Source organism: Hippichthys cyanospilos, chromosome 6 (assembly GCF_059441005.1).
Source record: "Hippichthys cyanospilos isolate Australia breed blue-spotted pipefish chromosome 6, RoL_Hcya_1.0, whole genome shotgun sequence".
Lineage (NCBI taxonomy): Eukaryota > Metazoa > Chordata > Actinopteri > Syngnathiformes > Syngnathidae > Hippichthys > Hippichthys cyanospilos.
Genome location: NC_142374.1, coordinates 17,414,561 through 17,440,986, shown reverse-complemented (window position 1 = coordinate 17,440,986; position 26,426 = coordinate 17,414,561). Strand labels below are relative to the sequence as shown.

Sequence of the window (26,426 nt, the reverse complement as noted above, 5' to 3'; positions counted from 1 at the left end):
TCACACCAAAAAACATTTGGTCTCTAAAAGACTGAATTTATTTTTAAAAATGTTCAATAAAGACAAAGCATTATGAGCTTGGGGCAGAGAAAAGAATAATTGGAAAACATACTGATATATGGCTCTGGTCTTTTTCAGGGATTTTTCGACAACAGCAAACATCAAGAATCTAGTTAACCTTTTGGCTTTAAGGACCAAGTGCTGGCAAATTCCACAATGATGACAGCTTGATCCCGACATAAACGAAACGTCTGTTTTCCCTGATCCTCGTCTGAGCCAGGGCATTGCTTTGTAATTTTGTCCCGTCAATTAAATATGTTCTATTAAGGTGACATTTTGCAAAAACAACCAGCAACAATGAGTCTTATAGCCTAAAAGTTCATTTGAAATATCATTTTAACGTATAATATTAAAACGGCATTAAACTAAGCATTTTCTGCGTCTTTGGAGCACCAGAATAATTGTTTTCACATGACCACGGATAGAATATTCATGATATTCATATTTAACATGAAAGATCAGTTAATGGAAGCCTAGTATTTGATGTTGTATTTCTGTTAAGTGAATTAAATCTAGTCAAAGAGCACTGATATTTGTCTTAAAGGCTTTTCTGCCCCCGAGGTCTCATTATTAATGTGTCCCCTTAAATGAAAAGAATATATCTTGATTCACATTAATTATTGATGAGTGCAGAGTGGGGAGGAGGGGATACTATGGGCACTGATTAATTTAAGTGAAATAATATTTCAATGTTGCAAAAGACAGGATAACGACAACTCTGCTGTGCCAATGTCCCGATAGATCCATCACAGAAAGTGGATGAGACCACACAGCCAGTGAAAACACCGAAATTCTCAGCTATGCTTACGTAAAGCACAGTCTGAGCAGATGGCCAAACTTGTGCATTTCACTCGCTGGTGTTTCTGTTGAGCAATTAAAAGTTTGAGGCTGTTTTTCTTCTCCCTTCCCCCTACTGTACAGATTGCAAACATGACAAGGGGTCAAATATCTGCAAGGGGAAAAGGAGTGGAACAACTGTTCCACCGAGTCGCTTTGGCCTCAGCTGGTGTGCAAACAGACGAGCATTCACCTGCAAGAGGATGCGTAATCACCCAACACCACAGTGAATAATTAGTGCAATAATTACCAGCCTCAAAATGAATCTGCAAGCTGGCTTCCCTTGCATTGCCGTCAAGAATAACAGGTGTTGAAAGTGCCCGGAAGGGACAGAGATTAAAGATAGTTTCGTTATCCCGGTTCTCCTTCAGGCACAACTGTTCTGTATTTTATCCTGTCACCCAAAGCAAGGGTCATGCAGGGGGCCCATTTTCCTCCGGCTTGGCAGTTTCGGGAGCGATAGGCATTTGACAGAGAATGAATGTTGTTTAATCTGGGGGTATGAGGTGTCCTTGAGCTTCCCGGACATGCCGTGTCCACATAACCGCCAGCTACCAGGAGTTAGGTTGCGCTAATGCTCATCACCAATACGCTTTTCTTTGTGCTGCTGACAAAATATGGACACTGTGAAAAGCAAATTTGTTTTGAGTCTTGCCCTGTGCTGCTACGCTGTTTAAAAATGAAGTTGCAAATTCAAATTCAGAGTATTTTCTGTGTTTAATATTTTTTAATACAGTACACATGAATGTCTAAACATTTTGCACGCAATATTAAATAAATCAGACTTTTATAAGATAAACAGTTGTTGGGTTTATTATTTCGTTTAAAAAGAATAAAAATCGAAGGCATTCTGCTGACCCTGGGAATACAATACATCAATGTTTGTTCGAAATTTGTTTGAAAACAAGCATATGTCTAATTTTAACATTTCTGTTGTTTTTATTTTTGAGAGAAGCAGAGTTACTGCAGAAAACCATAGACAGTTATTTCCTGGTTTATGTTTTTAATTAGCATTTTAAGACATGATGATCATGCTGATCTCCCTGGGAGTACCCTGAACATTTTGGCTGACATTTACAACAAAGATGCATGTTGTCAAAAATGTATTTTGAAAAAAAAAAAAAAACATGATGCAAGTCTGAAAATTTGTTCACGAAACAACGTTTTCTTACAAACAAGTTGGAGTTTGCATTAATTTGCCAATATTTTCCCTTTTACAGAAAATGAATATTATCTCCATATATCGGTTATCAGTCTCCTTGACTATGAATTAATGGAATCAGTCCCTGCCTTGAATAAAGCATATGTCTATTTCCGAAGCATGGTCGCTACTTTATTGAGTCTCCTTGGAAGCCTACCGGCTGTATATGTATTCTGTTTTGTCTAAAGCAATGAAGCAAATGAGCCTAGGGCTGTTTGTTCTCGTAAGAATTACTTAAGACTTGTCAAGATGCCACAACTCGTGCTTGGGTTCCCAGGCTCTATTCATTGTTTGTTTTTTTTTCCAGACATCCTGTGTGTTTTTGAAATGGCTACAGCAGGTGGAAGGGATATTTGACTCGAAGAGTTAAAATATTTGTTCTTGAGCCTAAGTGCTGTGTATTTTGTGCGAGTCCTTATAAATGATCATTGCATTTGAGCGCAACTGAGCGAGATACCCAGACATTGCTGTAATACAAAAGGATTGCCCTACACACAAAGCTATTTATTCCCATTTCCATTTCGGTATGAGGAGAATATGTCTATGCAAAATCAAGATGAATGTGCGGTTGAAACAGACAGTGGTTGATTATAGTCGCCGTATGACATCCTGCACTTTATCTTTTATGGTGGCCTGTTGTCTTATAATGTTGCATCATTAGTTTCCCTGACAATGATTTAGCGTTAAAGGCTGCTACCCCATTGACCTGTGCTGTGTTTAAATGTAACCTTCTTTTAGTCCAAGCCATCATTTGTCACTTCTGAGCGGTCAAATAGACACAAATTGGACACAACATGCCATTCCCAATGACAGCCAAGACATAGGAGCTGCAAAAGAGGAGCAGGGAAATCAGTTGCATCAATTACATTTACATGGTCTGGGAAGGTTAGCAAGTCATTCCTGAAAGATAACCACCACTAATTTCTTTGGGGATGATGGGACCTTGGATGGGCTGCCAACCCGGTGTTCCAGGTCAGGGGCCCCTGAATGTTAACTAAGACCCGCAGGAGCAGGTCAGCAGGCAGGCCAAGGGACCGGAGGAACGCCTTTGCCCAGCTCATATACTGGCGGCCAGCTATGCGTGCAGAAAGTTGCCATCCATCTCTGGCACGATGCTAATGAGCCATTGAGGAAAGGCTCTGTGGTTAAGAGAGCTATCCAGGTGGTGCCTCCCTGTGGCTAAGTACAGCACCACCCTGCTTCTTTATTACTTTCAAAGGTGACAGAAATGTTTAGGGTACTCAAAACTACACGCCATCCTCTTCAGCCATTGTATTTAATATGCTTAATGGAGCATTCAGCAAATTATGGTAAAGTGCGGTGTTAAAACGGCAAGAATCGATCAAAAACCAATGGATTAGCAATCGTTTTATAACATTCATATTTTTTATTGATTAATTAATCACTTCGAGAGTGAATTCAAAACTATCCAAATTTTCAGATTTCAGCTATTCAACAGTAAATGTTTGGTTTCTCTTGTGGTTCATGTTGTGTTGAATCCAAACAAAACAATTGCCAAAAGTCACTTGTATTTTGCAAAATACAACTAATTTTGCCCTTTTTTTTTACCACGCATAAAACAGTAACTGAAGTTAGATTTTTCTGGGTTTACTCATGTGAATATCATAAACTGTATGTCTTGTTACCTGAGTATAGTACATGCAATGTCATTTTCAATCAATGGCAAGTGGCAAATTGTGGTTTTAAAGGTATTAATTGTACATGAAAAATAATTTACTTATCAAATGCATTCCATATTTTTTACTGATGAAAATGACTGACACTTTATGTATATTGATTTTTTTTGTTGAAAAACATTTATCAACAATTAAGTTATTTCTTTTTGATAACAAATTTCTTCCATGATCCAAAAGAGGACACTTTAGGTTGATTTTTTTTTTTTTTTGCGGAACAATACAAATAAAGTTTGAAAGGATCAAAAGTTTAATAAATCAGACAGTGATGGCATGTTTTAAGTCTTTTTTTTTTGGTCACGATAATCTTAATTATCATTTTGGCCACAATCGTGCTAATAACACAAAAACACGTATTTGCTTCTTGTGTTTTTGAGAAGCCTCATATACAGGCACAAACAATCCCCATTCACACAAAGCTGCATAAACGCTCAAAGGCAGACTCATTTGCATAACAGGCTGTCCCACGGCTTGTCCTCCTGCTGTTATCCGCCAAAAATATTCTTGTTACTCTGTTTATATTTGGGTTTTAGTTAAGAAGCTCAGGTTTCGGACCAGTTTTCAAAAGTTTTCATTTTCCAAAGGTCTGTAGTCATATAAATATGTGGTCAAAACCTCACAATTTGGGCCATAAAAAGCCCCAGATGTTTAGTGTAATGAATATAGTAAGTTAAGCATGAACTATAACTGAGCAGCCATTAACGAGGAATGGAAAAAAAAAATTATAGAAAGAAATTATAGTTTTACCAGATCACTGAGCACAAACGTGCACAATTTTCAAACACATAATATTTACAGTACTTAACGGAATATAAATAAACGGAGCATTTCTCTTCTGGTTTCATAACATGGTCAAACAATTCATGCCCAAGAAGCAATTTCAAATCATGTCATTTTTCAGGAACATACCCTATAAAAGGTACAAATTTAAAAGACAATACAACATCATATTCTTGATCAATGTGTCTGATGTTATCTTCTCTAATTGGGTTTCCAATGAAATGGCCAATTAAAAAGGGCTCCATTGCTTTGTTAATAAAGCATTGACTCGGGGGAACATTTGGCTGGCAGTTAATTATGTAGCATTCTCAGACGCTCTTTTGGCCAAATGTACTATGCAAGTACAAAGCAGTTATAGTGTTTCTTTTTTTTTATTTGTATAACAGAAAGAGCAAGCGTGTGTTTTGTTGTTGCCGCCACATGCAAACTCGCAGAGTGTGGGAGTTGGTTGTTTAAACTCAGATGCATTAGTAGATAATACACAATCGGCTCAGATTCAGCTCTGGTGACATGAAAGGTCGAAAGAATTGTTAGATGTTTTCTTTGTGTGAACATTAGTGTATGTTGTTGTACATGTTGTATGTTGTTTGTTTTCTCAACAATGAAAATTAGGTTCATTATGAGGGCATCTTGAAAAGTCAATGTGCACAAATGACAATTAGGGCTAACAATTATTTTGATAATCGATTAATCTGCTGATAATGTTGTCAATTAATTGATAACTTGATTTTTAATTTGCCTCCCTTTATTCAAAAACAGGCACAAAATTGGATAAAATATTGATCATTGCTTCCTAAGGTTAAAGCAGATATTTGTAAATACTTCTTTTGAGTCAACACAATGTTGATTAGTGTGCTTTCATCGAAGACTAAAACATTTAAGAATATTTACATGACAATTGTAGCTATTTTTTTGTATTAGTCATATATATATATATATATATATATATATATATATATATATATATATATATATATATATATATATATATATATATATATATACACACACACACACACACACACACACACACACAGTATATTAACGTTGAATGAGATCAATCTCCCCTTTGCCATAATAAAAAATATTGGCTTTAAACAGCACATGGGAGCTCAAGGCCATGTCGACATTGTGTAAAAGCTAAAAGACATTGGGTGCGCACTGTGTAGATTCCCACAGCAAAAACAACCATCGCTTCATGTAAGAATGAGCAAATACTTATCATTTGTATGACATTAAAGGGACCATAGCAGCGCTCAGTGAAATAATAAAATATTGAAATGTCTGTGGAACATAAATGCGAATTCTCGCTACGTCTGTCTCCTGCTAATTGAGTTGCTACCAAGAATGTTAGCACTCTGGAGAATAATTTGTCAGTGCAAAACATCGAATGGACCAATTTATTGGTTGCTGCAGGCTGTGGAGTTCCAACAGTCTTTGATCAACCTTTTTAGGTCAGTAACTCTTGAAATACAGAGAGAAAAATTACATAGCAGAGAAAATATTTCATCTTTCTAAAAGACGAGGAAGTATTTTTGTACACTGTAGCTATAATGCTGGATGAATTCTTTTTGAAGGCTTGAAGCCAGAGTAGGAAAATAACAGCTTTGGTGCACAATATTTATTGTTTTGTGTGGATGGAAAACTTAAACATTTAACATGAAAAAGTGACAGAAAGAGTAATTATAAGTTTTGCTTTGTCTCATCACTGGCGAGATGTAAGCTGCTTGTGCTGACAGTTACCAGTAGGCTCAGTCACACTGTCAATTAGAAGAAGCCTTCAAATGCTCATGTTGGCAAAGGCCTTGATCAATCTTTGATTTTTGAATCATTTCTGGCTCGAGATGACTTGACACATGTGCAAAACACATTGTTTGATAGCTAAGACAAACGTCAAAATGAAGTTTTGCATCAAAACTACACAGAGTCTTGACAAATGTGTGCTAGTCTTATCCTTAAGGTGAACTTGTGAGTAAGTAAATTAAGTACAGAAACCTGCATTTCTTATCAAAATGATGATGCAATTTGCTTGTCTGGAAAGAGTCACTGAACCTAAAGGAGTTAATGATAGCTAATTACAAATACAGAAGAGAAAGCTGACTTTGCCTATGTTCGGAGCAACAATGTTAAAAGTATTAGTCAGATTAGTCACATTTTACATTGAGTATTTGTCTGTAAGCTGATATTTTTTTTCAAATGCAACTCAATAGTATAGGGTGAAATTTTCAAAATTAGTCAACTCCTGAATGTGAGTGAGTACTGTACTTGCCACCATTAGACTGCCTTAATTTTTTCAAGCCAGACCAAACCATAATCATCAGTTTGGATGAATCTGTCATTTTGTTTATATATATATTAGACATTATTTATATATTAGTTTTCTCATCATTTATTGTTTGTCTGCAAAAAATGTGTCAATCAGAGCGGGATTGACAGACTGCCCACCTATGGTGGTTGACAACGCATGGCCCAAACAATTGGCTTGTTGACCTGAATTAAAAAAATAAATAAATGGGAAGTTCGGACGGGAAGTCTGCGATTGGTTGGCAACCAGTCCAGGGTGTCCCCAGCCTACTACCCAGAGACGGCTGGGATAGGCACCGGCAAGGCAGCGCCGTGAGTGAGGATACAGTAAGTGGCTATAGAAAATGGATAAATAGATGGATGGGATGAGACCTGCAAAAAAAGTCGGACAAAACGATGGCCCTGACGAGATTCATTTAGAATCAGAACACAAGGTTCAAAACCGCCACTGTCCCAGTCAAACAGGGACATCTGGTCACACTACAATAATGTGCTCATTTGTTGACGTTCCCTAGTTAACCTATTGAGCAACCATTTGTAAGGTCTCTGTCACCCTTGGTTACCAAAAAGACAACAAAACCCATAGTTGACATTCTGACCCATTCTTCTCTTTTATCCACATTACAGCTGGCCTCTCGTCAATCTATTGAGGGGCTAAAAACACAGTGTCATGTTAAAACAGTTATAACTTAATTACAGCAGCCTTGTATCTAACTACACTGTAATATGGCCTTCCTCTTGTTAAGCAGATTTAAACAAGCCTATGCTGATGACTGCCTCCCATTCATTTAACCTACAAATGGCTGCGAACGGCAATTATGCAAGCAGTAAAAGGAAATACTGAGGGATACATTTAAAAAAAATGCTGAATAGGTTCAATTAATGGAGGCAAGGTAGTAGAGTGAACGAGGGGAGGCTTATCATCCTGTGTGCTTTCAAATATGCTGCCTCAACACAAGCCGTCTACATTTGCTTTGCTTGACTGTGCCAACGTTAATCTAACTGAATGCTTGTTTTATTAGGTTTTACATTTACGTAGATTCTTGTCAAATAACATAACGTAGTCTCATAAGACATGCGTTACTCCAAAAAACAAACCATGTTTAATTAAAAATCTAATCACAGAGCATTTTTATTCCTTCTGAAACACATCTAGCAAAACCCCTTGTGGCGTATCAAACCAAGAAACTGTGAGCCAACAGATCTAATAAACTAAAGTGTATTTGCTCGGAATATGTCAACACTACATAACAACGATGTGCTGTAATTTCATTTATGCTCAAAACATTTCAGTGAGGCCCTCAAGATGAGATATGAGCTCGCGCGGCATGTCGTGTCGCTATGGCTCGCGAATGTACGCCGTCTCAGAGGACCTTTAATTTGAGAAGGAAAAGTCTGTTCGTTCGCTACGAGGTTAAAGTGTGGGTGACAAGTGAGGAAAATCACAGCTGAATGCATTAATTAGGTAGACCTAAAAGTATATTTATCAAAGGCTAAGCCACATGGGAATGATCCCGCGAAGGATCTAGTACAGACGGCACAGGTTAATAGAATAAAAGGCCTTGAACAGAATGTGTGCTTATACATAAAATATCAACCTGATCTCACGTGTAAACGAATCATTAGGACGTAACGATTAAATGTGATGGCAAGCTGCTGACTGCTTAGTGCTTGCAATGACCTTCATCTGCTCTGACAGTGCCAGTTGGCTTCTTATGTTCACTCTGATTAAAATGTCAGCGCCTCGGACTTAACTTGAAAAAATTCCACGTGAAATGAAACAATATTTGCTCAGAGTGAAAAGCGTCTGGCACACATTTCAACAACTTGCCTCGATTAAACACTAATATTGACCATTCTCTTTATTTGATTGCTAAATGATACTGATGATATCTGACAGCATAAGTTTGAAAATAATGGCTAAGCTTTTCTCAATATGGTGATTGCGATTTAATACGTGATTTATGTGTGTGTAGCTATGTATACTATACATATAATTTGTCAATCAATATCAATGCACCGCTAAAATGTGTAATTGTCAATTTCAGAAAATCCCCTGGTAATTAATCTATTAAAATAATCGATAGTTGCAGCTTTGAAATGTCACTGCTGTTGGGCTAAAACCTCATAATACATATTTCGTTGAATTTCAATATATACTATTGGTCAGTCTGCAAGTGAGGGTGTTATTAATCATTAATTAATTATTAACTGACGGAATTAAAGTGCTGAAAATGACTCAATCTCATCCGCAATGCAATTCTAATGGTTGAAAAAAAAACTGCCATTTTGGGTAACTCCTTAAAAGTGGTGATTTTGGAAACGTAAGGATGCCAGCGATATGCGTTTGTGAAGCGGGTTATCTTCCAATTTTCACCTTTTGAGATTAAAAATTACCTACGACATTGCAATTGGTTGACTTGAATCGAAAACACTCTATCTGAAAGTACAATAAAGTGCTCTGCAGTTCTGAGCGAATGGCCTAACTGGTGTCAATCACAAGTGAATATAGAAGACGCTAGCGTGGTCTATTGTCCCAGCGAATGATGAACGATGGCCCTTCAGCGGGCAAGCGAAAGCGACGGCACTGATTGAGGGAGCTTATCTTTACGGTGGAGCCATGGACTTGTTAACGGGATGTGATAGCCTGCGTCGGCAGAGCTGAGCGAGGAAATAAAGCTGTTGGGATCGGGCTGCTTTGCCATCATTCACAGGAGTAATGATGTCTGTCTGGCTAAGAAGTAAGTAATGGTCCGCCCACAGGTTAGTGACCAGGACAGCATCGCCTACAAAGTAGAACTTGGATAAGCGAGCAAAGGTCACTGCTATATCTTAATGCATTTAATAGGCTATATCATAAAGATTACAATATACTGTCATTTCAGAGGTTCATGAAGTTTATTTGAGGGAAAACTGGGTCCAAATTTCAAGCTCTGGAGTTCTAAGGTTGTTCATTATGCTCCGGTAATGACGTAGCTGCGGACTAACATGGCTGCAAAGTGAAAACTCTTAAAATACAGTATCCCTAGTGTCCCGATAAAATAGCTTTATTAGCGCACACGGGTACGGCTACATAAACGGTATTGTTAAAATAACAACAGAGGTAAGAGCATCTTGAGAGGAGACAGCCAAATATCAAGCTCCACTCAATTATCTTTAGCAGGATAATTAATCAGTTCAGTATGCACATGGAGTCTCAGAGGCATATTTGAGATAATTGTTCTCATTGACTTGATTAATTATTTGTTTGCTGATTTAATTATTTTCACATTTGGAAAACAAATGATTGCGTGCTTGTGCAAAGCAGTAAAGCACATGTTTGTTTCTTAATTTCTCGTGACGGAAAGGTGAAATTCACATTCACAAAGTGCACTGATGTTGTGATACATTCTAATGCCTTTTGAGAAATGAACAGCATCCATGATTTCAATGTATGTCATCATGCGTTATCTTTTTTCCAGCTGACCTTTAACATCCTTGTACACAGGACACTGAATCAATAGCTAATATTTCTGAGGTTATTCCTCGGTTACAGACGCTCTGTCCCAGTATAACTGGCATTCTGAAAACAATCATCCCCGTCCTCACGGCTACTGTAGCGCAAATCGGGAGGGCCATTTTAATGGTGCTTGCTGCTATTTATCATGCTGTTTTAAATGTTTTGCTCATTTGTTTCCTTTAAATATTTTATTTTCCTTAAAATATTCATTTAACTTTGCTTTTAAATTTTTTACCACTCCCCCCACTCAGATATCTCCTTGTCTCCTTTTTAGGCCTCTACAATCATAAATAATTATTCATCTACCCAGAAAGAAGATCACATAAAACATGCACATGAATCCTTTTTGTCTTTTCTCATTAGTGATATACTTCGAGTTGCCTAAATACTTCCCGCTACCGCATTTATGGAAATTGGTTGGAGAATCTTCCTAATGACTGCTTTGGTTACGCCGTCCACCTCAGATCCTGCCGTTCCTTCCTCTTTTCAACATGAAAGGAAAGGGGAGGGAGCGCTGCAGCATTTGTGTACTGCTCTGGAGTTCTTGCATTATTTTTAAAAAAGGGGAACTAGTCATATCCTCACCTGACTGTTCCACTTTATTATTCATATTAACTGGGCATGTTTAAGTGGAGTCACAAGTGCAGGAAAAAGCAATTAATCGTATTCTTAAATAGTAATGGCAGGAGCAATATTAAAACAGGAAGAGTCTCGCTTGCAATCATTTGTTATTATGATTTTGCCAGACATATTATATTTACCCGCTCTAATAGACGCCATGGCCTAATGAATAACTGGATGCATCATTCACTTGAATAAACAAATGCAGCAATTCAATTAGACATTTTCTTTTGTTTGCAGGCCAGGAATAAATAAGAGGTGGTGCGCTTGGTGAGTGAAATTACCGTTTTGCTGATTTGACATCTGTAAAGCTGAAGTTTATGGTAGCCAAAATGATATTCCTGCAATTGGCAGTCCAGAGCATCCTGGAGCAATATTGGCTTGAACCCAAAAAATGTCTGGTACACTCTGTTGAGGAATAAATAGAAAGTTCAGCATAGGGAGTGTGCAAAAAGCAAAAAGCAAATGTGACAGAGAATTTTCAAGTAAAAATTTTCTGAAAATATATTATTATTGTTGCTGTACTACTGGTACATAATGTTTGGCAAGAACTTTTCCTAATTCTAAGCATTTTTTTTTAATTATCTGATTATTATGGCATTATTTTTACTGGTACACTCCTGAAGAGGCATCACACAATAATATACGAAAAAAATGTAAGAAATAAACAAAATACCATGACATAATATTTTTAATGTTCATTGAGTAGAAGTCACAATATTTGTCTAAATCTTGCTTGATGTCATGCATGATGGATAACTTGTGTAGAATCTCACAAATAAATGATCATATTTGGTATTACTCCCAAAAAATAATTTGTGTAAACAAAGAGAAGCTACACTGTAAGTTGAATAAACATGGATGAGGTGAGATGGTAACCATCATATTGACTGATTCTCAAAAAAATAATAATAATGGCATGCTAAAAATACCATCTCATCCAAGAATCTATGAGCAAATGATATATTGAATGCTCCATGTGACATGGCTACAGCCTGGCAAGCAGATTTATCCTGGATAAAATAGAAACATTTGTCTTCATCTCTGAGGTAATTGTTCCACGACTCATTAGCAACCAACACCACGGTGGATGAGAAGCATAAACTCTAAATTTGACTGGATTATCCCTTTGTGATGAAGCCTAATGATCCAACAGTGTAAATAGCAACGTGCTAATTAGAAATTACGCCAGATGATCCCATGCACACATAGAAGGAATTAACCTGGAATTTGCATTATGTGAGATAACGCTTTACAACCTTGATATGCGTAGGGATATACAGTATTTTTTAGAAGAAATATATTCCAATAATTGTCATTGATGAAACATTCATATATATATATATATATATATATATATATATATATATATATATATATATATATATATATATATATATATATATATATATATATATATATATATATATATATATATATATATATATATATATATATATGTTAATTTTTCCATGCTAAAGGCAAGACTTCAAGAATTAAGTGGATATTTGCCTCCATCTAGTGGAAGAATACCGATACTGACTCAGGCCCAAACCAATACAATCACTGCGCTTTCAAACTTAAATTATGTATTTAAATTCAAAGTTGCCAGGGGAAATGTCTAATGAACCAGTGTATTTGCAGAACATTTCGCATTAATATTTTTAGTATGAAGGCACTTTCAATTTCTCTTACAAATGCTTTGGGCTGTGTATATTTTAGGATCCCTCAATCCTTCATTTTTAGAACTGTTTCTGGCTGCGTATTTTTTAAGATCAGTGAATCGTTCAGGAAATGAGCAATAATTACAATATAGTGAAAATTTATTGTCTGTGTAGCAATTGACATTCCACATTGATGAACTTTCTACCAACCTGTCAAGTCAGTGAATGGACAGCTGCAACAGGTCGCAGCCATCTCCGCTCTGCCGTCGGGGCTAAGGGATACGTGATAGCCAAGGCTACCCACCTATTAGCAATGTTAGCAAACAATGGATAAGTTAACTATCGTGCTGCTGGTTAAATAACAAATATATAAATATGTAAATGGGGAACCTACAAAAGCTAACGTAACCGCCATTTTGTGTTGTTAACGACAGGTGTGTAAATATAAAAAAATGAATTTGCGACAACTAGTACCGGATGTCGGCATTTTTAGCTGTTGTTATTATTGGCAACAAAATGACTTAGGTGCCACCTTTGCAAAATATTCAGACTTGGTTTAACCATCGTATAATGTTTGGTTGTAGACGTAGCAATTGTAGAAACTGACGTGGCACCATGGTAGACTCGCCCAATGCGCCGCAGGGGATCACGGTTGCCATTTATTTATCACGGATAGTTTACGACGTCAACGTCGACTTAGCGTCATCCCTTACGTCAGTTACGTACGCTTGATGGCTTGGAGGGGAAGGAAGGAAGGAAGGGAGGAAGGAAGGAAACCGACAAGTGGGCTTCACTGACTGACTGCGCACTGTAGCCCGAGGAAAGCAAGAACGCCCTCCATGATCTCTCTTGTGACACATTTAAAGGATCGGAAAGCGATTTCTGCATACAGCGCGACGACCGGGGCTGTAAATTTAAGAAGATATGTAGCGAGTCAGTAAGTAGCTTGTTGTCACCGACAACGAAGCGAGCTGCTCCGCGTGCTAAAGCTAACACGCTAACATCCAAACTTCCGAAGGAGTTGTCTCAAATTTCGTGTGTCTGTTGAGAGGGATTACACAACACAGTGGTCTTTATTGACTCATCATAGCCCCGCGGGTGGTTGGCGGACGCGATGGCTTCAGATGTGATTGAAAGCGAAGCGACTTTGAAGGGTGTGAGTGACACCAACTTGAACAATAGTCGTCCAGATTTTGGCACACCCAGGCGGACTCACAATGAGATCAGACGCACGTCCAGTCCTTCGTCTTCTGGGGTGTCGGGGGAAGTGGACGAGGAGGAGTTGGACGAGCTCCATCACAGCACGTCGTCCACTGTGGAAAATGGCGAGGAGGCGCTTGAAGAGAGTTTAACCAAAACAAGCAGCTGTCCACAGGAAAGTACGACGGGCGACAATAAGCAGAAACCTGGTGGCCACGTGAACGTTCCTCAGTCATGCTCTTCAGCTGGACCCAGTGGAAGGTATGTTGTGCTGGGTGCACCTCTAGACCTGACAAACTGGTGATAAGAAATACAAGAAGACATTCACATATCCACTATATTTTTACGTTCCACTATATTTACGTTTAGATTAAGTACAACTTGACATTGTACTAAACAATTATGACATGAATATATTTCGTTGTCATAAGTCCTCGGTTGGGAGACAATGACTCTACCGCTGAGCCATGCTGACCCAATGATATGTAAACATGTGAATTGTACTTGTAATAAATCAACTTATCGGGACATTGAATTAGTAAATAAATAAAATACACATATAAAGCTTACAAGTTAGCAGAAATGAAGCAAAGGTATTTGTTATTATGTTGTTATGTTCTGGATTAAAATGCTGTTTGACAGGCTGTAAATCGCACATGCCTTGGCCACAGTAATTGCCATTGGGTGCAGTGATTACTTTCCAGTAGTTTTCTTTTTCTTTATAGTACGAACTGTTGAAAACCAGCTGTACAGGCAGAATGAGGCTCAACTTTTTGATTTTGACGGCGCTTAAACCTAATGTTGATCTAGTCAGGTGGTTGCCAACATTAAAAAAAAAAAAAAAGTCTACCAAGTAACCTCTAACTAGCCCAAAGCAATGTTGGATTAAAAAAAAGATGAGTGCTATATTCATGTCTGATTTATTACCCTTTGGAACTACTTCATAATCGTCACTCGCAATCATTTATTCAGTAATTCCAGAAGATTTATAATGTAATAAGCGTTTTTATCCCTAACTCATCTGCCAGAAAATTGAAACACTATGCAACCATGTAAAAATTGTGCCTTTTTGCAAAGATTCACATAAACACAATTTTCCAATAAATTGCACAATGTTACAACTAATTTGCTCTTAGTTTGAAAATACAGATGCACCGGTCCTGTCATGTCATAAAAAAAACAAACACATTAAATTAGATTAGCCGATACTTGTACAAACCCTGTTATAATCTCACCTTCCCCCTTGGAATGCCTTCACGTACCCCAAGGATTACTCGTACCCCCTAATGAGAAGCGCTGCTCTAGTTCATGCTTAGTATAATTTACTTTTAGATGGCATTGGTACCAGTGTTGAATTTGGTTTATAATTTTGTAAAAGTATTGAACTACCACATCTAGTTCAAAGCATGTATTTAGTGTTTGGATTCCTGTACAACTTTTACCTCGAGGTTGTATGCTGTGTAGGATTTATGCACATACTGTACATAAGCGCTACAAGTTAAGCTTAAATCTCTCAAGTACCAAATGCCCAGCATGCTTTTGTGTCTGGCTTTGCAAATAACAGTCATATATGTGTTTATTGCATCAAAGGCAGTACTGTACAGCAAACATACAGATGATCAGCTTTAGTGAAGGTGGAACCTTGTAGCTCAGAGAACTAATCCTTAAACACCCGCATTTAAGCTTTTCAAGAAGCCATTGATCTGATTAGGTGGCAAGTTGTAAATTGTAACAGTTGGAGAGACTTAATGATTGTGCTTGATTGGACTGGCGGCATCTGGCCAATAGTAGTGCAAAGATTAAGGAATGATAGCAGACACTCCCACCCTTTTTATGATTGTTCAAATTGACTTGATTTGTGTTTTCAGATCAAATCACAATGTAGTGTTTCAAAGGTCATTACGATCTTACTCACCAATAATTTGTGTCCAATATTTTTTTTAATTCACTGTAGAATATTCTGCAGACTTTTACAAGTGTCAGATATATTTCGCAATATTGTTCATCTAAAAATAGCACAGGTGTCATGGCGGAAAAACAAAAGATGGCAGGTAATTTTCAAAATAGGCCTTCCAACTTTAAAGTATACCGGCAGCACAACTAAGGCAAGCCTGTTTTACACAGAGTGCATGCAGAATTGTTGCATAAGATCCCATACAATGGAATCAGCATTTATCCGTCTCTGCCCTATGACAAATTGGGATACTATCAGCTGTTCCGGATGTTGCATAAAATTATTAAATTCGGCAGCGCCTGGTGTAAAATACAAAGTACTTTTTGGACAGTGAAAACTGCTTTCAACATTATAGGGAGGGGATGACGAATGTACTGTATGTACGGAATGTGATGTGACATTCACCTTAGTGGTAAGTGTGAAAATATGTTTATTGCCTCAGTGGTTCATCATTTTGTTGTTTATTTATAATTGATTGCAGCTAACTTCTGTTTGGCTCTTGTTTTGTAACTAAGAGGTTGAAAACAAAATTTTGAGGCCTAATGTTAAATACAGACTCACAGTTTTCTATTTTACCTCACAGCTTGAAAAGTTACCAAACTCAGAAAACAGGTGAGCCGCAATTACCTGAATAACTGATGCAATTTTCAATTGACAGCAAGTGGCTTACATGGATAAAAACTGGTGCTTAATTCAGTCACAAATATTCTCCAAGCCAATGGGGCCACTTAAAACAAATTATTATTAAAAAAAAAAACATGCCTTGGCCTTTAATTTGGTCAAGTAATCCATAGTGGCCTGCACAATTCAGTTATAGTTAGATGAGCATATTTGGTATATGTATATAACCAATGAAATATTTGCCATTCAACAGTGGCATTGTGGTGAGTTTTTTTTTTTTTTCCTCAATACACACAGCCTGGAGCGCCAGGAATCAGTAGCCACGACAGAGGCCCGATTAAGGATGGAGGGAGTCGAGCTGAAGGAAGAGTGGCAGGACGAAGACTTTCCACGGTAACATTACAAGAACCCTCATTGTCAGCGCATATGCTTATCTGGTTACATTCTGCCCGTTAGGCCTCTACCTGAGGAGGAGGAGGAGCTTGAAGAGGAGTTGTTTGGCGCTTCTGAAGAGGAAGATCCTGGTAATCCCCTGGGGGTACCCCTTGTGATTTTTTAAAAAAATTTTTTCCAGAAATGTAACCCCTGACCCGTGCAAAGAATTTTTTTTGCGGGGGCTTAGAATATTTTGAGTTTTCCGCTATTTGTGTCTGATTTGTTAAACTTTGGAACTCCATCTCTAGAGTTATTTTGGAACTTCAAAAAGATAGATTGTGTAACTGCATCTGTTTTATTCCTGGCTCATCTGCCAAAAAATTACACCACTGACAACGATGCACATTTGTATAAAATGTAAAATAAAATAAGCCTTTCTGCATCAAAAATCATTAGATTAGATTGGCTGACACTTGCAGAAACCCTGTTCAAATCTCAGGAAGCCCCTTGAAGTGCCTTCACATACACGCATATCCCTTTTGAGAATAGTGAAGCTGTTTTTTTTAAAGCTGATTGCATATGCAAATGCAATTTGTTAGATTAATATGTCAAATATATCAAATGCAATTTGTTAGATTAATATGTCTTCACCTGTAAACGAAAGCTATTTGGTATCTTACCTTAACTCATTCAATCCTAAAGACATATTTTTCGTTTTTTTGTTTTTGTTTTTAAGAGTCCAGACATTTGAACAAAGAAGTTTTAAGTTATTAATGAACTGAGTACTAAAGTACTGTATTTGATTATTTTAATCCTATATATGAGGTAATTAATTGTGCAAGAAATCCATTAATTTAGATATGAAACGTGATTGATTAATGGCTGAGTAATTGATTAATGTATAAACCAATGGACTACTTAGTACTTATTTAAAGTAATTGATTATTTTACCACTTACTTAATTTAGTACAAAAGCCATTTTAGACTGTGCTTTAGCAAATCACCAGAATTTTTTTAAGACAAAAAAATACCAGGGATTGAATCGCCAGACTCTTAAAAAGAAAACAAAAATGTCTTTGGGATTGAATGAGTTAATATCATTGGCAGAGGTATATTTTCAGTTATGGGTGTGGACAGTGAAACAAACAAAAAGAAATATGAACTCATTAAGATGTCAGTTGTGTTCTTTAATCTCGGTCAAGTTTGAATGAACTTTGAAATAAATTGTTTTCACTGTTCGAATAAATTCCTGATTCTAGGGGATACTGTATTTAAAACACTTATTCATAATGGGTATTTTTCTCTGTTTGTACCACAGGCTTTGTCGTGAACCACGGCAAGAAAGAGAAGAAGAAGCTCGCGGCGCCGGATATCAGCCTCACTCTTGACCGCAGCGACGGCTCCATTCTTTCTGATGAATTGGATGAAAGTACAGAGCTGGACTTGGACGACATGGACACGCCTTCCGACAACAGCAACGAGTTTGAATGGGAGGGTAAGTGCTTTTGACTAGCTTGGCTTTATTATTTCAAATGTGATAACAAATACGTATACTTTTAACCTGAAGTTGTGCAATTTGTCATTGAATTCTTCTGCCTGACTTCAATATAGAGTGCTGTTTGTTCTTCTAGTACTTTGATCCGATAATACACTATATGGACAAAAGTGTAGGAACACAGTCCTTACACATACAGGAAGTGAAAATCCTAGAAAATATGTCAGGGCTTTCACATTAGACTTGTTTTGGACACTGCTTACAAGGGAAAAAAAAAACAACAAAAAATTTAGAAAAGCCCTGATTTTTAAGAGGTGTTTCCCATTTTCTATTGTTACCATAGTATTGTGTCATCATTGGTTCCTCAGGTTTGGGTGCTTTTAAAGTGGCGTTAAAATATGCTGTGTTGTTCTTGTTTTTCCACACTGCTGCCTTCCGCTTTTTCACGTGGAAGGATTGTTTCCATTGCCTGCCTGGAAACAGGCCGCAGGCCAGCAGCAGGTTTCTCACTCTCACTCGTGGTAAGGTTCCTTGGAAGGTTCCCGGATGCCCCCATTTATGATCAATCATACGTTGTCCAGATTATGGTTTGTTGTCAACTTTCTTAAAAAAAAAAAAAAAATCATTACCCTTTTCATTCTTTTTTTTGTGCATGACTTATTTCACCTTTCTTTGAATTTGAGCACATTTTAGGAAATCCATTATTCAATGCATGTATCATTCCTGCAAACTTGCTATATTTCATCATAAAATCTTGTGTCAAAATAGCAAAATGACGATGCGTGAGACACAGCAGCAATAGAAGTCATTTAAATCAAAGTTGACTGTATTATATCGTAAAGCCCACATTATCTATTGTGTCCATATTCTTAAGTGATCTTTGCATGTTGATACACAATAGTGTTGACATTTTTAGGATCACTTAGTTTTGAGGAAAAAGTGAACATAACATGCAACTGATCAGAAACAGTAGACATTGTTAATGGGATAAAAAGTGGAAAAAAAGAGCAGTAAATTCCTTTCAATGAAATGAATCAGTAGTTCTCAACTTTTTTTTCAGTGTACCTGCTGTGAAATATATTTTCAATATGAAAATATAAAACATGTTTTCAGCAAAGTACCCCTTATCCAGTGCAAAGCATTTTTGGGTAAAAAAAAAAAAAAAAGACTTAAAGCATGCCATCAGTATCTGATTTATTAAACTTTTGAACATTTCAAACTTCATTTGTATTGGTCCAGAAAAAAAAGAACACAAAGTGTCCTCTATTGGATCATAGAAGCGATCTGTTAACAAAAACAAAAAAACGTAATTATTAATAAATATTTGTCCACAAAAAATATGTTATCAAAAAGATTAACAATTATTAATAAATATTGTTCCACAAATAAAGTGTCAGTCCTGTTCTCAAAAAGAAATATTTATATGTAAATATTTGTCCACAGAAAAAGAGTCAACAAAGCATTCTTTTTGGGGATTACAGTAGAGATCTGTTCACAAAAATAAATCATTAATTTATTAACTATGTGTCCATAAAAAATAATCAAACAAGTTTCTTAAAAAGAACTAATTACAAATAAATATTTGTCCACGGAAAAATATTCAACATAAAACATCCAATTTGTCCACAAAAAATAATCAACCCAAAGTGCCAGACCTGTCCTCAAAAAGAAGTCATTATAAATAAGTATTGTCCTCAGAAAATTTTTAAACATAAACGATCCTTTTTTTGGATTACAGTAAAGATGTGTTCACAAAAATAAATCATTAGTTTAACTGGTGACAAGTTGGTTCGAATCATTCTAGTATGGGGAAGAATCTGGGTTTTAAAATGATGAAACTGTACCGAACATAAAAATATTTAATCAATTCAATAATTATTTTTAAAAGATATTTGCATGTTTGTTATATTTAACATCTCGAGTACCCCCTGGAGTTCCTTCAAGTACCCCCAGGGGTACCATTTGAGGACCACTGGTCTAAATAGTTCTACAATGGTATGCGCAAATTGGCAAGGTTTATTGGTTTAATGAAGCATAAATTGAGCATGAAATGCAAATGAGGCAGATAATCTTGATCCTTAAACCATAAATATTCGAATTTGCCATTGTGGGTCCTCAAGCAATAAAGCCCTGATTATCCACGTGATGCCTTCTCCACCACCTTCATTTCTGTATACTCTTATTAAAAAAAAAAAGATTCAGGATTATGATTCCAATCGATCAAGAAATATTAAGTGATTCATTTCAACCAGGAGCATAAATTGAAAAAGAATCACCTTTTGCCTCTGACTTCCCTCTCAGATGATCTCCCCAAGCCCAAGACTACCCAGCTGCTCGAAAAAGGCGTGGAATCGGTCCATCAGTTCTCAGCCTCAGAGGATAAGGACGAGGGCCGACGCTGGAGGGTGTTTCGCATCGGAGACCAGGACCACCGAGTGGACATGACGGCCATTGAACCTTACAAGCGGGTTATAAGCCATGGAGGTCAGTGTGTATATCGCATGCCAACAATTACTTTGGGCAAGGGTACTTCGTTCATTAGAGTTGAGTTATCTAAAAAAATTGATGAACACAATCCCAACGCATCATATCATAACGGAACTTCATTTATATTTTTCCCTTCAGGCTATTATGGAGACGGCTTGAATGCTATCATTGTGTTTGCCGTATGCTTCATGCCAGAGAGCAGTCAACCAAATTACAGATACATCATGGACAATTTATTCAAGTGAGTTGTTTTGTTTGGTTTGTTCATTTTGGACCTTCAACTAATGTGACGCAACCCCGCCAGGTATGTGATTGGAACGCTGGAGCTTTTGGTGGCAGAGAACTACATGATTGTGTATCTTAACGGGGCCACCTCGCGAAAAAAGATGCCAACTGTCGGCTGGCTCCGAAAATGTTACCAGCAGATTGATAGAAGGTAAGTTGCACTATAATTGACCACGCTTTCACTTTACATCAAAGGCATTTCACATTCAAGGGGAAGCATTGAAAGAGGGCCCTAGGGACCTGAAATTTCAACAAGATTATTCAACATGGCACGACCACTTAGTTATCAAATATCGTATTTTCCGCACTATAAGGCGCACCGGATTATAAGGGGCACCCTCAATTAATGACACATTTTAAAACCTTTTCCATATATAAGGCGCACCTTCAATTAATGACATATTTTCAAATTTGTTCAATCACAATATAGTAACACACATATAGTAATACAGTAATAAAAATAATAACTCTAAACACAATAGCATAATAAGTCAATGTCAATTTGACCTACCTTTTTCAACTGTAAACACACAAAAGAAAGAGGTAAAGCTTACTTTATCAGTTCATTCCCCATCTACCAATCCCAATCTCAATATTGAGCCATATATAAGGCGCACCTGATTTTTTTAAAAAAAAAATTAAGGCTTTTAGTTGCGCCTTGTAGTGCGGAAAATACGGCACTTCAAAAATGGTGTGACAGAAAGTGACTCAAAAAGAGCAAAACATTATGCAAGGGTTAAAAACTAAAAATAACCCGTTGGGCATTTTTTGTACCTTCTTCATTTGTGTGTTGCAGGTTAAGGAAGAATTTAAAATCTTTGATAATCGTCCATCCTTCCTGGTTTATTCGCACCCTGCTGGCACTCACAAAGCCTTTTATCAGGTATTGAATATTTACAATTAAAAAAAAGTGCACATTATTGGTCAATTCTTTACATTTTAACAATGTTTGCTACTTTTGACAGCTCCAAATTTAGTCAGAAAATCAAGTTTGTGTACAGCCTGACAGAACTCGCAGAGTTAGTCCCCATGGAGTATGTGTCTATTCCGGAGTGCATCAAACTGTAAGTACTCGGATATTCACTTCACACTCATTCCAACTTGTATTTTCCTCCTGTTTTAAACAAATAACTGTCTTGTTTTCTCGTCTCCTGATGAGGAACCGTGGCATACTTTGACCCACCATGAAAATCAAATAGTTTTACAGCTGTAATGCCGGAAAATTGTCTACATTTATATAACAAAATTAGTGAGTAGAATTCATTGTGGATTGGAAGTCGTATTTCTGGTAAACGTAATGCTTTAAGCCGATGTGGGTCGGGTGATCGTACATACGCAAGAACCACCTACGTGAGCGTCATTGAGGTTGTTTTTTTGTGTTTTTTTGTTTAGGACATAAAGTCAGAACACATACCCAAAATTCCAATATTAAACAGTCACTGCAGGACTAGCAACTACACTGAAAAAATTTATAGGGAGCAAGTCAGTGTTATTGTTGTTATATGTCATTTAAAATTGGTAAGAAGCACTTTTACTTTTTCTTTTTATGTAAATATTGGGTATTAAATTACAGTGAAATTAATAATGAATAATACGTTAAAAACGAGCATGAGTTCCAGCAAAATGTTTGTCATTTAGAGCTATTACTCTAAAATATTTTTTGCAAATCAAGCCATATTCAAGATTTTTTTTTTTTAGTAACTATGATTAAAATAACACATTTCAGCACAAGTGTAGAATGTAATGTTTATATTTAGATGTCAGTATTCGTTATTGACAAGTACTTAAAAGTACAATGGTAAACCTAAAAGGAATTGGCCAAACTTGCTCACCCTGAAGCAATACCTGTTTTCTTTATAGAAAAAATAAAAATAAGTCATTCACTACCACTGACGGCAATAGACGTTAAAGATCAATTTTGACTGGGCTGGCTCAATGACATAAAGATAAGGATGTATAATTGTCATGTTTGTTTTCTCTATTGGTCTTTTTTTTTTTTTTCCTCCTAAAATTTCATTTCCCTCCCCCCTCTTAAGGTTTGACGAGGAAAAAAATAGGAAAAGCCATAAAAGGTATCATGTGTTTTTCACCCGGGACTTGGTTGCCTTTCACAAAACTAACAAAAGATGAACCGCCCTGTATAGACAACCCCAGCACTACTATTGTTGACTTTTGTACCCAAAACACTTCGAATTCACCCCTGCTGGTTCATTAATATCACTCTTATTCTTTTCGTAGCTGCTACCAAGAACGTTTGTGTTTGTTTTCTTTTGAAAAAGGTTTACAGTGGGACTTTTTTGATATTTTGGTAAGTTCAACTTTTTGGCTTAACGGAAGTGGGTGGAAGGAGGTGGACACCGGTCACCGTGGTTTCTCCATAACTGCACCCCTCCCTCCTCCGGTAGTCACTCACTGAGTTTGCATGACTCACCGCAAATCTAACTGTCACAAGCCTCACTCCCGCTTGATTGCGCACATTGGTTTCATCTGCACATTTTGACGTGATGGCTGCTTCGTTTTTCCCCCGTTGGATTTTGTTCGGAAGGGATATGTCAGCACTGCAGCGCATCACATTTTTCAACTCAACACTGACCTTAAGATTGAATTGGATGGTGAACATGAAGGGACAACAAAAATGATAACATTCGCACTCAAAAAAGCAAGCAGAAATCGAAAAGTTGCCATACTGAAAAGAAAGAAAAGTTTGCACAATTGCATGTCATTATTTGCAAGAAGACTTGTCTCATGTAAGCCAGTGGCTGCCTGCTATATTTTTTTTTTATACTAAACCTAGAACACTACTACAAATGACTTACTTGTTGTCATAAAAGAAGTAGTCTTATTGTCTTTTCACCATAAAAAAACAACAACAAAAAAAAACAAAGAATTTCAGAAGTATTCTTCCCTCCGCAGATCCTAGACATTTTAGAAGAAAAAAAAACACCTACTCAACTACTTTTTACATTTTTAAAATGTGATAAATTGTTGAAATTTTCCCCTTCTCTCAAATATAAATTTACTGGAACACTTTTTTCCAGATTCATTACTCGATTCAGTAATATGATGTATTAACAGGCATTCTTCACTGTCCCGTCTTGTTTACAATTGACAATTAATTGATTACCACATTAATCAATAACCATTTTAATAATTGATTAAAATGTCAAAATCCTCAGAATTGCAGCCCTTCACCTGTTAATGTTCGCGGTTTTTGTAGTCTTTTATGCAAGTAGACCTGATATCTTTATGGTGAATTGAAAGAAAAATATTTGCAAATATTGGGGGATAATAATTTTGCCTTTTTTACAGATCAAACCAGTTACTGCAGTAATCCTAATTTATTTTATTGCACTATTTTTAAATTGCACTATCTATATCCGTTTTTGAATTAAGGAATAACCATTAAAGGTTGTTGTTGTTTTAATCGACGTATTGATTGGTTATTGGAAAAAATGAAAAATGTTTGGATCATATTCTTTGGTTCACCTGCTCTTTTTTTTTTTTTTTTTTTTTTTTTACATATATTTAGGGCTAAATATGTCGTCAACAAACAAATCAAAGCAACTGATGAAATAACCTTCCCAGGTCACTAAAGACTGAAAATTTCCATCATGTTGATTGACTGTTTATTTTAAATGAATAAATGGTCATTAAAAGAATCATTTGAACCCAATATCTTTGAAATGTGAGGCAAACATCCTAAACTGAATTGTTGAAAAAATATAGACAAATATTCAAGGATAAAGGTTTTTTTAAGGAAACTTGAATGTTATTTCTCATGGATGGTACCCTAGTTCAATAAAAATTGGGCAAAAATGGGCTAATATATGAAGAACATGGTCCTAAACCTGCATCATTAGAATAACGTGATGATTTACCACTGAGTCAAATATAATAGGATTCAAATAAATGTCTGCGTAGCACTGATAATCAATCCCACTGTCTTTTTGAATGCCACGCAGGATCGACCAGGACGGCAAAGTGGAGATGGCCGCCGCCGCCCTTCCCGAGTGATCCTGCCAGAATGAGGACAATGAAGAATGTTGGAAGCGCTGCCACTCGTTGTTTATGCCTGGGTTTTGGGGTGACGTGACTGGAAAAGTTTTGCATCGGGAAAGTGCCTTGTCGAAACGATGCTGCCTATTACTTTGTGGAACGTTTTTCCCTCCTCCAACATTGCTGTCCAATAAGTTTTTAATCCTTTTCGTTTTGTTGTAATTTACTGTCGCTACATCATGTCAAAACGACCTTCTCTTCTTTACTGTTGTATCCACTCTTTATTTAAGGCACTCTGTTACAAACATTTGAATCAACGATTGCTGCATGTACTGCTTTATTACATTTAAGTATATATTTATATTCAAAAAGGGGACAAAAGGAGAGAAAGTAATATATTTTTATTGTTGCTCTGATTTTAAAAGTGAATTTTAGGTCTCTGACCCTTCATTCACCTGGGAATTCACTTTTGTGGGTCTGAACACCTCTTTCTCCATCAAAACTATTATGTTTATATTCACATTGTCAGAATTGATGATTTGTACTGAAGATTCATGTGGCCAAAGTCCATGGTAGCTTTGAGACGTTGCACACAATTTTCAATTTGGCCACCAGGTGGCAATATAATCCTTTCATGACAACGTTTGAGAGTGTAAAATGAGACACGCAGAAAAATCCATTTTCCTCAAGATCACTTCATGAATATGTACTGTGGCGCCTTTCTAAACTTTATCGTGTACAAAAAGTACACCTTGAAGTTGCTCGTATGCCTTAATGTTTTTTGAAGGCTTTCTTTATTGCTTCCTGCCTAAGAAAGCGTGAAGAGAACATTTCTGGGTGCATTTTACAATGGGTTCATGAGCAAAATTAAAAAAAAAAAAAGAGCCACTGATTGTGTAATCTGACTAATGAGATGCACTGTATGCATAATACTAAACTATTAAACTGAGTGGTCTGGTCAGAGACAAAAATGGGTCCATGACTCCATGTTGTGATTATCCCTCAATACTAAGTACGTTTGGTTTGATTAATTGCAGGATGCTCTTCACAAGAGTAAATAAGATCGTTAAAAAAAATCCAAAAAAGTAAGAGGACAAATAATACGTGTTTGTTCCTGTGTCCGTGCCACCGGGGTGAAACATAGTGTAAAGATTTTATTCTTTTTTTTTTTTTTTACTTCCCCTCTTAATCGTAATTATATGTAATTATTGAGAGCAACGGCTAACAAAAACATTGTTAACACAGTGACAATGTAATGATCTATTTGTTTACAGTAAATAAATCCAATTTATTCAAAATTATACTACCATATCACAATACACATCAAAGCAGATTACAAAATGAGCCTATAGC

General features: G+C 36.7%; 1 protein-coding gene and 1 long non-coding RNA gene across 3 annotated transcripts in view; one reads left to right on the top strand and one right to left on the bottom strand.

Moving 5' to 3' along the window:
- Positions 1-13,312, bottom strand: part of LOC148422509 (uncharacterized) — a 61,279-nt gene extending 47,967 nt beyond the window's left edge. The window contains exons 1-3 of the long non-coding RNA XR_015865896.1: positions 13,055-13,312; positions 12,871-12,964; positions 11,281-11,404 (exon numbers count right to left, since the gene is read on the bottom strand). This is a non-coding gene — a long non-coding RNA (uncharacterized LOC148422509). The remainder of the gene's footprint in view (positions 1-11,280; positions 11,405-12,870; positions 12,965-13,054) is intronic.
- A 42-nt stretch (positions 13,313-13,354) lies between these two features.
- Positions 13,355-26,048, top strand: bnip2 (BCL2 interacting protein 2). Of its 2 annotated transcripts, XM_088417073.1 has the most exons (11): positions 13,355-14,121; positions 16,733-16,828; positions 16,892-16,959; positions 18,129-18,305; positions 20,607-20,789; positions 20,931-21,033; positions 21,097-21,228; positions 21,874-21,960; positions 22,043-22,141; positions 23,114-23,149; positions 25,040-26,048. In XM_088417073.1, the coding sequence occupies exons 1-11, from the start codon at positions 13,775-13,777 to the stop codon at positions 25,089-25,091; spliced, it is 1,380 nt and encodes a 459-aa protein (XP_088273199.1). In that variant the 5' UTR covers positions 13,355-13,774; the 3' UTR covers positions 25,092-26,048. The 2 variants fall into 2 exon arrangements, with proteins under 2 accessions (XP_088273199.1, XP_088273200.1); XM_088417074.1 differs by lacking the exon at positions 23,114-23,149 and having other exon boundaries at positions 13,362-14,121.
- Positions 26,049-26,426: the final 378 nt, after the last annotated feature.

What these genes read in the sequence shown, in the direction of transcription:
- bnip2 (XM_088417073.1), top strand. Translation starts at nt 13,775, where the DNA reads ATGGCTTCAGATGTGATTGAAAGCGAAGCGACTTTGAAGGGTGTGAGT. An exon ending in CAACGAGTTTGAATGGGAGG is followed by an intron (nt 18,306 to 20,606) that starts GTAAGTGCTTTT and finishes CTTCCCTCTCAG; the next exon opens with ATGATCTCCCCAAGCCCAAG. An exon ending in CTCACAAAGCCTTTTATCAG is followed by an intron (nt 21,961 to 22,042) that starts GTATTGAATATT and finishes TACTTTTGACAG; the next exon opens with CTCCAAATTTAGTCAGAAAA.